We start from the raw sequence: 15,081 nt of genomic DNA on the forward strand, positions 1-15,081 counted from the left end.
CTCAGCAAGCAGCCAGGAGCACACGGACCAATTGCTCATGGCTCCACAGCCGCCAGCAGCTCCAGCTTTGGGCAGCGCAGGGGAGGGCATGCACTGAGCTACCTCTTGCCAGCACCACCTCAGCTTTCCAGGATCATGAAACTGAGGCTGAGGATGCTTCTGGATTACTGGTTTTTAATTTCTTGGTAGCAACAGCTACTGGAGACTAGTCCATCTTTCTAGAGAAGAACTGAGGACACCAACTGCTCACTCTCACAGCAGGCAGAAAAGGCAACCTTCCTGCCAGAGAACAGGACAGATGTTAGGAAGCTTGTGTATAGCAATTTTAAATGCATTATTAATTGGAATTAGCAATAAGTAGATCATTTGGAAAAGTGTTGTTATCGCTGTAACAAACGGGACTGCCAACATCTTCTTGTTGAATTGGACTGGACTGTTCAAACCTTAGACTCATGATAAATTTGAAATATTGGTTCCACACATCAGTGTGTGACCTTTTAACCTGTAAACAGGATTCTCAGTCTAGCAGGAGGGATGTTCTCTGTGTCCCATGTCCCTCCTGTGTGCTCCCCATCCCACAGCTGCTCCCCTGCTGACGACATGTGGTCCAGGAGCCGGCCCAGCCTTCAACTTGGCGTGACATGGCTGTGGTGCTGCCAGCAAGAAACGGACACTGGGAGAGGTGCTATGGGCATGGAGAGCCATGGGCCTCAGCAGATCTCACAGGTGACTGGAAGGAAGCAGAAAACAAAACCTTCTTTCTTGCTTTTTCAATAAGATGTGGTTAACACACACAGCGTACAAGATAAGAAAGACAATAATATCTAGTTTAAAAATATGTTGTTTAAAATCTTTGTCTGAAACCCAAACTGTCTTTTTTCTCACATTTTTGTGTCAGCATCTGTCAAGAGGAATCTAGATATGGGAAAAACACTTATCTGAGAACAATCCATCAAGGCTGAAAATCTACTAAGGGCCTCATCTCAGAAATTCAGGCTTGGAGAGTTTTGTGCAGATTCCCCGCCCCCGTCCCCCCGTCCCCGTCCCCCCCTTTTCTCCCATTACTTAAGCTGCCAGTGTCTCTGCATGCACAGATGCTCCGTACCAGATCAGGTGTTGCAGGACCCACGCTTGAAGCCCACCCAGCCCAGGTTTGTGCCTGCAGCGGGCTCTGCTCTTGGGCAGTCGCTGCATCCCCACCAGGCGGCCACGGGCACTGCAGCTCTGGCCACCCCTGCCCGAGGGCTCGATCGGAGCCCAGAGGGTCAGTGCAAAGACCTCCATTGGGCTCAGCAGGCTTCAAATCGGGCTTTTGAAGAATCCCGTTTCAGAAAGGTGGCACAGGCACTAACTTTCTGTACCAGCTGGCCTGAGAATTAACACGGGGAGGAGATCAGACTTTCATCCTCAGCATCAGCATGTATGTGTTCTGGTGACCCAGACAGAAGAAAAAACTGAGGCATTACTCTAACTGCCGTTAATGGCTTTTGAGACCAGCCAAATCTCTTAGAAGAAAAGAATCTTGTTCCCTTTCACAAGACCTTAAGAGCAACTCGACTTCAAAAGGAACAGTGACAATTTCCACTACACGCATCGAGCGCCCTATCTGCTGTTTCCTATACTTTTAAAAAGAGAGTAACATGCAACTTGTAAGCAGCTCTTTGCTAAATGCCACAGAGGAACACACAAGTCAGGATTCCTGCAGAGTTCTACTATGCTGCGAACTGCTTTGTGCAGACTCTCTTGTAGCGTATGCAAATGTACTGCAAAGCATATGCAAACCCGCGGCACAGCAAGAGGTCGAGCCACGGCCAGCAGCGCACGGTGCTGCTTTCCAGTGACCTGGCGCACGCGCCTGGAGCCGGACCGCGCTCCTCGGCGGGACGGGCGGAGGCAGCGGGGCGGCCCCAGCGCTGCCCGCAGGGGCACAGCGGCCGCGGAGCCGCACTGTCGCGCGTGGAGCGGCGCCCCACGCGTGTTCCCGCGGGCTGCGACTCCCCTAAGGGAAAGGGGGGTGGGGGGTGTGTGCCCGGGGCCTTTTCATGAATGGAGCAGCGGCCCCGCCCCGGCCCCGCCCTGCAGCACGTGCGGCGCGGGGCGGGCGCAGCAGCGGCGGGGCCGGCGGCAGCGGCGGGGTGAGCGGTGCGGGGAGCGCGGTGCAGGGTGCGGGGCCGCCCGGGGACGGGGCGCCCGGTGGGCGGCTGCCGGGGTGCGCAGGCTCGTTACTTTGGGTTTGCGGGAGCGGAGGGTTTGCGTGTCTGCGTCGGGAAGAGGTGATGGGTGCAGCGGCGGGGGCCCGCAGGCAGTCTCTGACCCAGGCGCCGGTAGCCGGGGAAGTTGCACCGGGGCAGCCTTTGCCCCTGCAGCCCTTCAGGCCATGTCGCGATATGGGGCCCGCCAGGCAGGCTGTCCTGCACCGCGGGACCCTGGTGAGCGGCCGTCGCGGTAACCCGCGTTTAAGCACACGCTTCCTCAGGAAACCAGGGGAGTTGTCTCTGCTGTGCGTGTGGTCTCACCCAGGGCAACAGCCAATACCAAGAACCTCACCAGCTACTGAAAGTGATGTTTTACTGGGTATAGAAAGACCTGAGGAGAAATTCTGTGTTAGAAAATCAGGTTTCAGCTCCATCATGTCAAGGTCTTCCATCCTCCTCAGGCATTTGCTCCTTGTTCCTTACCTGGAAAGGACAAGATTCAGCTGTGCCATGGGTCAGGTCAGGAGAGCAGACCAATCCAGCTGAAAACAATGTTTATTTAATTTTCAGATGGATCAGAATTTTTATTTAGTTGTACAGGGACCTGGACATAGGCACAAGAGAAGTGACTATATGTAGGAAGGAACATCCCTATTCATCATCCACACTGAAGGCCATGGTGCCCTGGTCACTGTGAGCCACTCGGGAGTGCAGGTCCTACAGGTAGTCCTTGAGAAGTGGGCTTCTCAAGCACACAGGCACTTAAGAAAACCTGTTTGGCTTTTTAAAATTGAATAATCTGTACAAGGTTTCTTCTTGCTGTCCACCAGTCTGAAGCATACGGACTGTAAATCTGATTTGACCCATGCATTATAGCGGTTTCTTGAAACTCGGCCTGATCTCATGCCAGCAAAGACAAGTTTCCACATGAGAACCTAATGTAAATTGATGCAGGGAAGGGAATAGGTGGTTTCACCTGTCACTCTGCAGCATCCTCTCTCAAGCTCAGTGATGGCATTTCAGTGTAGCATGAACATCCCAGCTGTGCCTATTGAAAGATCAAAACCGCTCAGCTGGAGCTGACTAAAATAACACTTTTTTGTTACACACATGCTGCGTGACCCTTAGGCTCCTCTCACTGCCCACTGTGAGCTGTCATGCACTGTAAAGAACGACATCCTTGGTATATACCACAGTGGACAATAAAGAGGTGTGGAGCCCTGTGTGCCATACCCAGGTATGGGATAAACCTCGCAGGTCTCCTTAGGCCCTCAGTGTGATGGAGAGCCCCTCTGCTCTCCTGCACCACAAGTCCAGAGGGATGTAGTTCTGGATTCTCTCATTACCTGTGTAAGCATTAACTCCTTTCTGACTTGTGCCGAGCTCCTGTTCTCAGAGATGTTTTGCTACAATGAGTCCTGTGTGCCAACCGCCTTTTTCAAACAAATGTTCATCTCTTTCCCTGATTTCAGTTCTGCTCCCAGTTTCATGGCAGCTCCCCGGGGTAAGGATTATGAGTCACACTGGGACTGGGGCTGGTCCTGGTGCTCCCCACACCACCAGCGTTGGGACAACAAGAAGGTCAACTGCCTGCTGCATTGCAGCTGCTTTGCTCTAACAGCATCCATGACCATTTGTCACACTGTCCTACCTAGGCTTCTTTCACTCATAAAATTCCCCAGAAAACAGCCGTAGCCTCTTTGCAAGACTGGTTCTTCTCTCCGTCTCCTGAATGATTCCCTCTTCCTTCCACCCCACCCAGCTGCTTTAACATCCACTTGCTTTAGGAGACACTCTCTTGCAGGGCTTCTGGTACTTGCGACACTCCCCAGAGGAAGCAGGCAAGCCAAAACGTGTGGGTAAAAACGGTCCCCTGCATCTTATTTTGGTCAGAGGACAGCTGATCTCTGACTCTTGGTGTTTGCACTGCCAGCATGACTGAGTGGTGGGTTGGTTTGGGGTCTGCTGGTGGTCTGCTTTGGGCCACTGCCTGCCACGAGGAGAGGTGGCTGCCCTGGGCAGCCTGCTGGTCTGCTGTGTGGGAGGGTATGGGGGGGCCTTTTAGCACTCTGAAAGCTCCACTAATTAATCCTTTATGCTGTTCGAAGCCCATTGATTTGTGCACATGGCCTTGGGGCTTGATGGCAATGGCATGCGCCAAACAAAACAGCCACCCTCTCGAGAACCAACAGAGCTTCTAAATGACTTTCTCCTGCCTTGCGTAGCATATCTGTAAATGCCGGCATGCCTAGTTAATAGGTTCCACCTAACAGCAGTAGATCAATGCAATCTAAACTCAGCAGAAGTATCTAAAAATGGATGTCAGTAAAGGTGAGGAAGCAGAGATTTTGTCTCTAGGGAGTTGTTTTGTGTATCTGCTGCTGTGTGTTGGTTTGTTTGTATAGGGTGTAAGTGGCTCCTCTGTGAGCTGCATGTCCCTGCTGCTAAGTCTCACCTTTTGCAGGGAAGACTGTTCTCTCGCTGAAACTGAAACACTGGAAGCAGAATTCAGTTGTTATATGGAGAAGAAACTATGAGATAGACTAACGTCAACTTCTGATGTGATTTCCAGGTTCTGAATTGCTTTAGGATAATTGCACGGGTTATATGCAGACAAATTCTACCTCTCCTCTCAAAAATGATCCCCTAAATGGCTCTGCCTTTACCTTTCAACAGAAAAGAACTGGGTGTTTTGAAGCAAAGGATGGAAGCACCAACAGCGCAGCCTCCTGTGGAACTTGGAGGAAAAATGGTGAGAACAAAGAAGAAAAAGCTGATGTGGAATTAAAACAACTTCAGATCCTGCCTGAGGTTTTCCTACGTTTGCTACATGTAATAACTAGTTCTTCTTTCCAGCCTGCCTGTGGAGCTATTGCCCTTCTTGATCTACGAAGGAGTTGAGAGCCATGCACTCCCAGACCAGCCCGTTTCCAAGGTGCCGGTTGGATCTGCTCCCCAGTGACGCCTTTGCCCCTGGGGAACCCATCACACCTTCCAAGCTCCCTCCAGGTTTCTGCTTTAACGTGGTGTTTGTAATGGCAGCTGTGCCTTCACCAGCTTCCTAGAAAGTCAAGTAGCTGGAGGTGATGGATCACTTGCTACATCAGCTGGAGCTGTGATCCTAGCAGCCTCGAGCTGGGTGAAGACTCAGGTTAACCCGCCATGCCTCGCTTGCTGCTTCAGTCATACAGGTCACAGATGATGGGGTTTCTTGAGGAGTCTGACCATTACTCTTCCTTGGCCAAACTCATGTCAATCTTCCAAGCAACCAACAAGACCACCTTCAACTGGACAGACAGCAGCATTATTGAGTGGGAGAAATTTGCTGAGCTGGCTAAATACGAGCCAGAATCCCAGAAACCAATAGTGAAAGCTCTCCTGATTGTGGCGTACTCAGTCATTATCATCATGTCTCTCTTTGGGAACATGCTGGTGTGCCACGTGGTGCTGAAGAACAAGAGGATGCACTCAGCCACTAGCCTTTTCATCGTCAACCTGGCAGTGTCTGACATTATGATCACGCTGCTCAACACGCCTTTTACCCTGGTAAGTGGCCGGCTGTGCTGTCCCTTCAGCTTTCAGGGGAGTCTCTCACAAGAGCGCTCTGCTGGGTGGTCACACCCTCGGTGCACACTCTTCTAGGGCTGAGGTGTGAACCCAACACAACCAAGTCTAATAGACAGCTCTGCCAGGCAAGTAAAACACCGTTCAGCAGCCTGTGGGCTCCCTTTGCTCTGTCGGACTGTGTCTCCTGAAAGGCTCTAAAGTCTCTCCAGGCATGCCACCAAACCCCAGCAAGAGATTCCTGGGGAATGCAGAATTAAGTGCCTGGTTGAGCATGTACTTTTAATGTACATGCAGGAAAGGACTAGAGAGTCACACTTAAGACTTAGTAAGGTCTTCAGTGAAAGCTCTCTGGACCTGAAGGGGGATTTTGTGGCCAAACCATGGTCCAGTTTTTCGAAATGTAGTAGTTGGTATAATCAGAAAGTTATTACCGCTGTTCACAAATGGTGTTTATATGAATAGACCAGGAGGGCCGTGACAGCACCGCTGTTTAATCTGTGGGTTTTGAGCTTGTAAACTCTTATGTAATGGTTTTTCAAAATCCAGCATGGGTAATCTTTCTTTGGGTTTCAGGTGGAGCTGCCCAGCCAAGTGCCAGCTCAGGTGCAACCCAAACAGTTTCCCCATGGATTTGTTTTCAGTACACTTGCTGGCTGTTGACCTGTTGTTTTCCTCTCAGGTTCGGTTTGTGAACAGCACGTGGATCTTTGGAAAGGCCATGTGCCACATTAGCCGCTTCGTGCAGTACTGCTCCCTCCACGTCTCCACGCTGACCCTGACAGCCATCGCCCTGGACAGGCACCAGGTGAAATGCTGCCCATCCGCCGGTCCCTTGCATGGCTCTCCCCAAGCCCTTGTCAGTCTCTGGCGAGCCGTGGGTTCAGGGAGGCTGAATCTTGGGGATTAAACCCACATCCAGTGAGAATGCTCCAGAGCTAAATTCAAGGACGCCCCTCGTGTCTGGGGTAGGAAGGCTTGATGGACTCCTGTAGGCTCCCAGGTACAGGGCAGGGAGGGAAGAACCGAGTGGCATCGCAGGTTTCACAGGACACTCCAGACTTTCAGTGAAAAGCATGAGGACGCCTCCTTCATGCAGTTTGAAAAGAGCCAGGCCCAACCGAGCTGGTGGGTGCGGCAGGGCATGTTGGCTCAAGAGGCTTTGTTTAACATGGAGCATCTTGAAAGACAGCAGAGCCGACGCTGAGCGCAAAGTTTTGCTTCAGCTGTACAGGGAACTTTTCCAGGCTTTGACTTTGATACCCAAACCCCATAGAACACTAGCCTGTAGCGTCTTCAGCTTAAGTTCTAATTTAGTTGCCTGTTTGTTCTTTTTGCATTTATTTTCCCATTGGGCATTTGCTGTATCGTCAAGTTGCAGGACAGTTGGAGTAAAAAGAAATTCTGAGACTAATGTCCCATGGTGTAACTATGGGACCAGTGCTGGACCAGCATAAAGCAGGGCGGCAGAGTGGGAAATCTCTGTTGGGAGGAGATTTCAGCCTGTACCCACCATCTGCCCACAGCCAGGCTGCCTCAGCTGCCTGCTGCCATGGACGCACCCTGCACTGCCCGTACAGGAGAGAGCAGGCGGCCCAGGCCACGCGCTGATCTCTAGCAGTCAGTCCGATATTGTCTTCCAGACTCTCAGGTTTTATAGGCTCTTCACCTTTTCATCCAACAAAGAAAATTTTGTAACAGGTGAGTTAATGCCTCAAAAGAGGGGAGAAGGGGTCAGCTTCATAGGTTCAGCTAGAACATGAGACATTTCTTTACATAATTCATATAGATTAAACAAACATACCTGTAAGTGAAGAGACTTGTGTTAGGTGTCTTCTTTTATTCCTATCTAATGTAACCCACAATTTAAGGAAAACGGTCCTCGCAGAACAAAATAGAGGAAAAAGTTTATGTGAAAGCACTTCTGAGCAGACTGAAAAGTTCAGCGTTCCCAATTTCACTCTAATAAGCAGGACATTTTCCTAATCATGACTGTCATTTTCTTAACGGCATTAAACTATGTCAAAAAATGCCTCTGCTGTGTGCATTAGTGAGGGACTTTGCTTTCCCACGCGTAGGAGTCATGCTGAAGTCTCTGTTGCAGGTCATCCTGAACCCGCTGAAGCAGAGGATGTCACTAACGAAGGGAGCACTGAGCATCTCCGTTATCTGGCTGATGGCAACGTGTTTCTCCCTACCCCACGCCATCTATCAAAAGCTTTTCCAGTACAACTACAGGTGAGTTATTTCCCCCTCCAAGTGAGCATGAGGCAGTGCGGCAGCCCTCTGCAGCCATGGCTGTCATGGTGAGAGCTGCTGGAAGAGCTCCCAGGCTTGGGGAGGGACTTCATGGGGTCGGTGGGAGTTTGTGCCTGGGTGAAACCTCATCTTCCCGCAGCAGAGGCGTGGCCAGCTGGCGGAGCTGCCTGGCTCACTGCAGGGCATGCACGTCCTCAGGACATGGGTTTGCTTGTGCCACCTCCCCAGCGGCCAGCCGAGGGGGTGAGTCTCTGCGCCCAGCCACACGCCAGCGACAGGCTTCGGGCTGGGGCATGGCAGGGCCGAGGGACCGACCGCCGGTGTCACGGTACCATCAGGAGGGGCTTTCTCCCCAAAAGTCTGTTTTCTCCTGAGGGCCAAGAGGGAATTTCCTCTTCCCTCCTCGTGCTCACTCAGCTCCTTACACTTGAGAAGACCACATCTAGCCAGCTTGCTCAGACAAGGAGGAAGGAGAGAGCCAAAGCTGAAGTTTGAAAAAGGAAGAAAATAAAACTCATAGTGTAAACATCTGGTACTGACATTAGCAAGACCGTACAGAAAGAACAGGGAGGAGAGGGCTGCCTTTGTGAGTCAGCAGGGCTGTGTACCCCAGGACTCCAAGGCTTCATACACTGGTTCATCCATTTTACCTTCCTTGCATTTCATCCATCTGGATTTACAAAACAGGATCAGCCTTCCTTAAAGCTTGAGGCTCCTCTGCCTCAAAACCAAGAAAAGCAAAATGGAAACCTCCGCCTCTTCCTCTGCAGCAAAGGGCTGGTGAGAGGAGCAGTGCTTTGGCAGGGAAACGAAGCCATCTCAGTGTGCCTCCTTGCCATGCCCGGCAGGGACAGGAGCTCTTTGCTTGGCTGAGCACAACAGAAGCTATTAAACGGAGATGAAGTGCAATTTCACATCCATGGGAAGACTGCTGAAGTATCAGAAGGAAGCAAAGGTTCTGATCTAGAGGGGAAAAAAAGAAAAGGGGAAAAAAAAGAAAAAGACTATCTCCCCCACTTCCAGCTGATCTAATGATGGCATTCATTGCTGGGAAGTCACCCTCTCTACCAGGGAGAAATAAAGAAGCAGAAGGTTTGGGTTGGTTTACCCTTGCAGTCTTCTGTTCCTCCGGCCTGTTCTGGTCCCCTTGTCCCCACCAGCCTGTGGACTGCTGTGACTTCTCCTGGCTAGAAAACAGCCCATGCTACACAAACCAGTGCTTTTTGTGGTGGTGTGTTACACCGCTGATGCCTGCATTTCACAGGAATGCCGAGCTCGATGCTGAAAGGATAATCTTACAGTGAACCGTGTTTTCAGCTGGCGAGCAGCGTCCCAGGGAGCAGGGTAAGGAGGCAGCCATAGGCAGCAGGAGAAAAATTCCTGTTGTAGATATCGAGCTTCTGTATTGAGGACAAACACCTTTGCTCCTACAGCACAGCCACTTCCCTCCCATCAGCATGGCCAGGGGAGCGTGTGACTGCCTGCACAGGCTTTTTTATCGCTGTTTGTGTGCAAGGGGTTACACAAATCTGGAGTGCAGTCTGGGGCTTTGCAGCTTTTCCTTGTGCTTGTGATTGATTTGACTGAGAGATGCCTCTGGGGGGGATATAACATCTTCAACTGCTTAGACTTTGTAAACAAAGTGCTGGATTACTCCTCTACTTGCATTGCTTTGCAGCTGTGTTCGGGGTATTATTGAACAAATTGCTTATGAATGAACAAACACCACTATCTGTTTCACGGCATCTGTCTCTGTTCATCCTTTAGCATGGCCGGAGGAAACCGAGCCTCACATCGGCATGAGGCAGCTCAGCAATATAAGGACTTCCAGGACATGCTATTCTCATCCCTGCTTTCCATTGAATAAAAATTGTAGTTGTAATATGGCTTGTAATAGCTCTTGTAGGGCCAGGGGCTCCTGAGCATAGAATCAAATCACAGAATCATTTAAGTTGGAAAAGGCCTTTGAGATCATCAGGTCCAGACATTAACCCAGCACTGCCAAATGCATCACTAAACCTTGTCCCTAAGCATCTCATCTGTATGTTTTTTAAACGCCTCCAGGGATGGCAATTCCACCCCATCCCTGGTCAGCCTGCCCCAGTGCTTGCAGCAGTCCCACCAGGGAGCTGTTGGAGTTCTGGGGATGGGAGGACATGGGCTCCACCAGCACCAAACCGCCCTGCCTGCAGGGCACAGCAGTGCAGCCAAGTCCATGGCCCTACCACAGCTTACCAAAACACAGCATCCTGCCTGGTTTTGCTCTCAACCAGCCTCTTCCCTGAAATAATCATAAGCCTCTTCCACAGCTCTGTGCCCCTCTCTTTAGTGGGTGGGAGGACAGGGGGCAGTGAGGGCAGCAGATGGGTTGTGATTACCTGCGGGCTCACGCTACTGCCTGCTCTGTTCAAATATGTTTTTAAGCTCCGCAAGCACCAAAGCATCACTCTAGGTCTCAGCTGCACTCCAGCACCAATGGCCACAGCCCAGACACCATCCAGGCATTCCCCAAACAGCCAATTCGGGGTGGTGAGGGATGTCCACCCTACTCTCACCCCGGCACTTCTGCTCTTTACCTATGGCTTTGCTCTTCGTCTGTGGCAGGTTCGACCCCACACTGTGGTGTCACCTTGGGCATGGCGCTTCCTTCCCCTGCCAGATCTGCGGCTGCTTTGGCAGGTGCCCTTTGGCAGGCAGACGGGCAGAGCTGCCTGCAGGCAGGGGCTGGCTTCACCCATGCCAGCAGTGAGCCAGGTCCTGGGGAGGAAAAGATCAGGAGCTCAGTTCAGAAAAGATGATTTTTTTCCCTTCTGTGTCAGTTCCCCTCTTGAACAGCGTCTCCAGGGACCTCCATGGCAGTGCTCAGCAGAACCTTGCTCCCGTGCTTGTTGTCATCCCTCCAGCAGCGCATTCAGGCCCTGCTCACAGCCATCTGTCTGCAGGCACTCTTCTATCTGTGGCAGAAAAGCCAGCTCCAGAGGTTGGAAACAGGATATTAAAGATATTAATCAATACTGCAATGAATAACGCAGCTGGATGAGGACTAAAGTCTGTGCTGAATACAAGTAAGTGGAAGGCAAGGGTTGAAGAGAGAAGGGCAAAGTGGTGTAAGAGGTAGAAAAAGGAAAGAAAAGGAGAAAACTTCCACTGGAAATAAATGTATGAGTGCTGCTTTCTCCTAATGTTTCATCACTTCCAGTCACTTGCTGCAGGATGCAGAGGGGACGGAGGGTGTTTTGTGGAGGGTGCTGGGCTGCATCAGCTGAGAGCTGCTGCTGGCCAGAAAGTGTGAACAGAGCCTGGATCCACTGGGTTGAACATAATGGACTTCAGACGTGCTGTTAAAATAAGTTATCACATGTAGTTAAACTCCATTCTTTTGTTAATTTGCCATCAACAGTTAAACTGTCAGGCTTAAGTTAAACTTGAGTTAAGCACCAGGTTTTCTAATAATCACGCCTGTTATAAGAGGTGGCAATAAGGTTTTAACAGCCGCTCTCCTGAAAAGCTGACGGACACGGGATGGTCGGTACGGGGAGGAAGAAGTGCTGTCTGTGCACGGGGGTTGTTCTGGGGAGGAGAAGGCTGCCACTGCTGTGCCCATGTGCTCAGGGAAGGGGCAGATGCAGCCGGGTCAGTGCTGCTTTCACAGTGGCCCTTTTTGTAAGAGTGGGCCATCAGAGGTGACTTTTGCCACATTAAGGGGACACGAGGGACTCATTCGGTTAAAATCTGCTGCAGTTTCTAAGAGGAAACTCCAGTTTGTCTTTCTAAGGATTTCTTCTATCAGACAACACAACAGTCTAAGGAAAAAGAGATAACAATACACAGTGGCCAGTCCTATCCTCGGTGAGACCGACACAGAGAAGATCGTCAGACCACTCTCTGGGAAGCAGCGGTTTGACTGAGCTTTGTTTTGTTGAGCTGGGCATTATCTGCCTCCCTCTGCCTGTACAACACATCTGAGGAGGTGATTGTGGGTGGTGTGGAAGCTCCCCTGTGGTTTGCCAAACTGGCAGCACCCGTTTGCACGGCAGTGGCCACATGCCATGTATGTGTTTCTTTGTTTTCAAGGGAAGCTACTGTCCGGAGTTTGTGCCTCCCTGATTTTCCTGAGCCTGCAGAGCTGGTCTGGAAGTATCTGGACCTGTCTACCTTTCTCCTTCTTTACCTCCTGCCTCTGCTAATCATCACTGTCACGTACACACGCCTGGCCAAGAAGCTGTGGCTCCGCAATGCCATTGGAGATATCACCATGCAGCAGTATATCACCCACCACAAGAACAAGAAGAAGAGCATCAAGATGCTGATGCTGGTGGTGGTGGTCTTTGCTGTCTGCTGGTTCCCCCTCAACTGCTACGTGGTGCTCATCTCCAGTCTCGGCATTAAGACAAAGAACTCCCTCTATTTTGCCCTGCACTGGTTCGCCATGAGCAGCACCTGCTACAACCCTTTCATCTACTGCTGGCTGAACGAGAGCTTCCGCTCGGAGCTCAGGGCGCTGCTCTGCATGTGCCAGAGGATGCCCCGGGCTCAGGATGATGTGCTGCCGCCTGCAGTCACGTCCTGCCACGAGGCATGGATGGAGCAGGCCAGGCACAGGAAGGGACCTGCCTCGCAGACCCTATGCTCCACCAGGAACGCCCAGACAGCCAGCACAGAGCTGTGAGCCGCAGGGCCGAGGCGGGTGGGCTGGATGCAGTGGGCATCAAAGGGCACCTCCCCACTTACCCTCAGGAACTGAATGTTGCTGCTCTGGTGTTCTACTACCGATTTTTGACTTGTGTCATAGCAGCACCCCCTTTATGGAATGCAGTGGGCACAGCCTCTCCGGCACCCTCCCTGACAGCTCACAGCCGCCCTGACCCAAGGGGCAGCTATATATGCAGGAGACTCGAGGCCCACAGATGGGTTGATTTGCCTTCAGAGTTTCCCATCTTACTGCTGTCAGAGGCTGTGGGACCCATCTCTCCATCACAGCTTGTGCCGTCCCTTCTGCCCCAGCTCTGCCCCACCTCTGCCAGCAGCCAGCCAGCCCCGGCCGGGGGGCAAGCATGGCTGCGTGCGGGGCAGCAGCTGCAGCAGCCTCAGACAGCACACAGGCAGGCCAGTTTAGTCCACGGAGATTTTCTTTGGAGTTTTATTATAAATATATTAATTCAGGAAATAAACCTATACCGGCACTAAACAAAAGGCCACAAAATATTTCATCAGGGCTGTAGCATTCACTAACTGAAGAATGAAATCACTGTGCATAATTACTAATTGCTGTAAAAGACTTTCAGGTCAACAACAGAATTGATTTCAAGAGGGAAAGCTTTGTTTGTGGTTCTGGGAAAAATACCATTTAATTTAGCAATGCTTAGGAGGCAGGTGAAAAAAGGGGTGCAGAACAAAGGAAAGATTTAGCACATGAGAGAGAAGGGGGGGCGGTATGTGGGGAAAGACAAGGAAAAGAGAGATTAAAGGCAGAAAGAAACCAGAATTGCTACGTGATTTCACAAGTAGTGTGGAGCAGTGGCTGGGCACTGGGGGGCAGGCACCGGAAGGACCTCCTGGCCTGGCGTGTCCCTTTCTCTCCATCATACCGTCCCTCTTAAAATTAGCACCAAGACCAGAGAAGCCAGACTTCGCCTAACAGCTTCCCTGGCTGAGACTGAGCAGGGGACTTCTGTTACTTGGAGAAGACACACAAAAGACAGGAAAATATTTATTACTTACTTACCCATCCAGGCTTTGGGTTGAGTAGTCGTAAGTCTTTTGCAGGAATAAAGCTACGTGTGTTTTGAGTCCTGACCACTCCTGGGTGATCCTTCAATGCTTGGTGCTGGCGACTAGTATGTGCTGCGGTGGTGACAGAGGGGCTCTGGTACAGACCAGCCAAGGGGGTTCTTCTCTGTTCTTCAGACCTGAAAGTCCTAGGGAAACACTGTACTCATAGCAAAAAAAAAACCCAAACAAACTGCTTGGAATAAAAAAATAACCAGCGTTGATGCAGCCTCACCTTGAGTGCTGTGCATAGTGCTGGCCCCACCATTTAAGAAGGATGTGAAGGCCTTTGAATGTGTCCAGAGGAGAGCAACTGAGCTGGTGGCAGGGTTGGAAGGCATGTCCTGTGAGGAGCAGCTGAGGGCTTTGAGCCTGTCAAATTGGTGCAAACCAAGTGATGGTTTTCAGCATTTAAAGGTAGCATGGCTGCTTAGGGTCAGGGATGCTCTGGGTCTACCCTGGACTGAGCTTCTGCCTGGACAGAAGTGGGGGCCACTTGGGTTGCTGGTGGGGACAAGGACATGCTCCCACCAGCTTCCTGGGGGAGGATAAGACAGACCAAAGAAGGGAAACTAAGCATTGATTTCACCAGCCCCCTTCCCTCCCCCATTTGCACAGTGAGAAGGAACAGGAGAGAAAGGTGGGGAGGTCCTCACTTCCAGGCCGCTTGACCCCACTCCACCGCACCCCTGCACCTTGGGTGTATGTTGCACCATCTGCATGAAAAGACAGCAGAGCACCATGAGTGGCAGCAGCAGTGGGTGAATATGTGATCCCTGGGGCACTTCGCTTGGAAACAAACAATTATTTGAGTATGAGAATCCAAATCATCCATCAATTAATAAGGCAGACGCAGAGCTTGGCTAGCTGTGATTCATGGGCTTATTTGCTGTTCACAGTTATTCAACTGATTCAGACAGATACTTATGATAAACACCACTGGTGTCACCCGAAAACCATGCAGAGTTTAACAAAAACACTCACCTGAAATTTCATCCTGGACGAGCATATTCTTTATTTGCCATGTTTTATTGCCCCGGACAAAATTTTCCAGGGCTATTTGACGAACACCCACAAAGCAAACACTTCACAGAGAAACAAGAGAAGATGGAAGATGGCATCATGCCCCTGCTGAGCTCTCTGCAATGGCTCAGGTAGCTGTGCGTGAGGCCAGAGCCAAGCAGCATCGCTGGCACAGACGCACAGCCCCAGGCACAGCCCCACAGTGCTCCCTGTGTGCCTGTCCACAGGTGCATGGTGCACTGTGCACACAAAACTCACACAGTTTCTAAAG

General features: G+C 51.1%; 1 protein-coding gene across 6 annotated transcripts; it reads left to right on the forward strand.

The window, feature by feature from the left end:
• The first annotated feature begins 2,077 nt into the window (after positions 1–2,077).
• LOC130158941 (G-protein coupled receptor 83-like) lies at positions 2,078–14,264 on the forward strand. 6 transcript variants are annotated; one of them, XM_056360065.1, is made up of 6 exons: positions 2,078–2,135; positions 4,872–4,947; positions 5,052–5,741; positions 6,442–6,567; positions 7,864–7,997; positions 12,093–14,264. In XM_056360065.1, the coding sequence occupies exons 3-6, from the start codon at positions 5,358–5,360 to the stop codon at positions 12,685–12,687; spliced, it is 1,239 nt and encodes a 412-aa protein (XP_056216040.1). In that variant the 5' UTR covers positions 2,078–2,135; positions 4,872–4,947; positions 5,052–5,357; the 3' UTR covers positions 12,688–14,264. The 6 variants fall into 6 exon arrangements, with proteins under 6 accessions (XP_056216040.1, XP_056216038.1, XP_056216036.1 ...); XM_056360061.1 differs by lacking the exon at positions 2,078–2,135 and adding an exon at positions 3,656–3,776; XM_056360066.1 differs by lacking the exon at positions 2,078–2,135 and adding an exon at positions 3,662–3,699.
• The last annotated feature ends 817 nt before the right edge of the window (positions 14,265–15,081 follow it).

This window comes from Falco biarmicus, chromosome 14, assembly GCF_023638135.1.
Source record: "Falco biarmicus isolate bFalBia1 chromosome 14, bFalBia1.pri, whole genome shotgun sequence".
NCBI classification, from domain to species: Eukaryota; Metazoa; Chordata; class Aves; order Falconiformes; family Falconidae; genus Falco; species Falco biarmicus.

Coding starts and splice junctions, on each gene's coding strand:
- LOC130158941 (XM_056360065.1), top strand. CDS start 5,358: ATGCCTCGCTTGCTGCTTCAGTCATACAGGTCACAGATGATGGGGTTT. Junction 5,742..6,441: donor TCAACACGCCTTTTACCCTG/GTAAGTGGCCGG, acceptor TTTTCCTCTCAG/GTTCGGTTTGTGAACAGCAC. Junction 6,568..7,863: donor TCGCCCTGGACAGGCACCAG/GTGAAATGCTGC, acceptor TCTCTGTTGCAG/GTCATCCTGAACCCGCTGAA.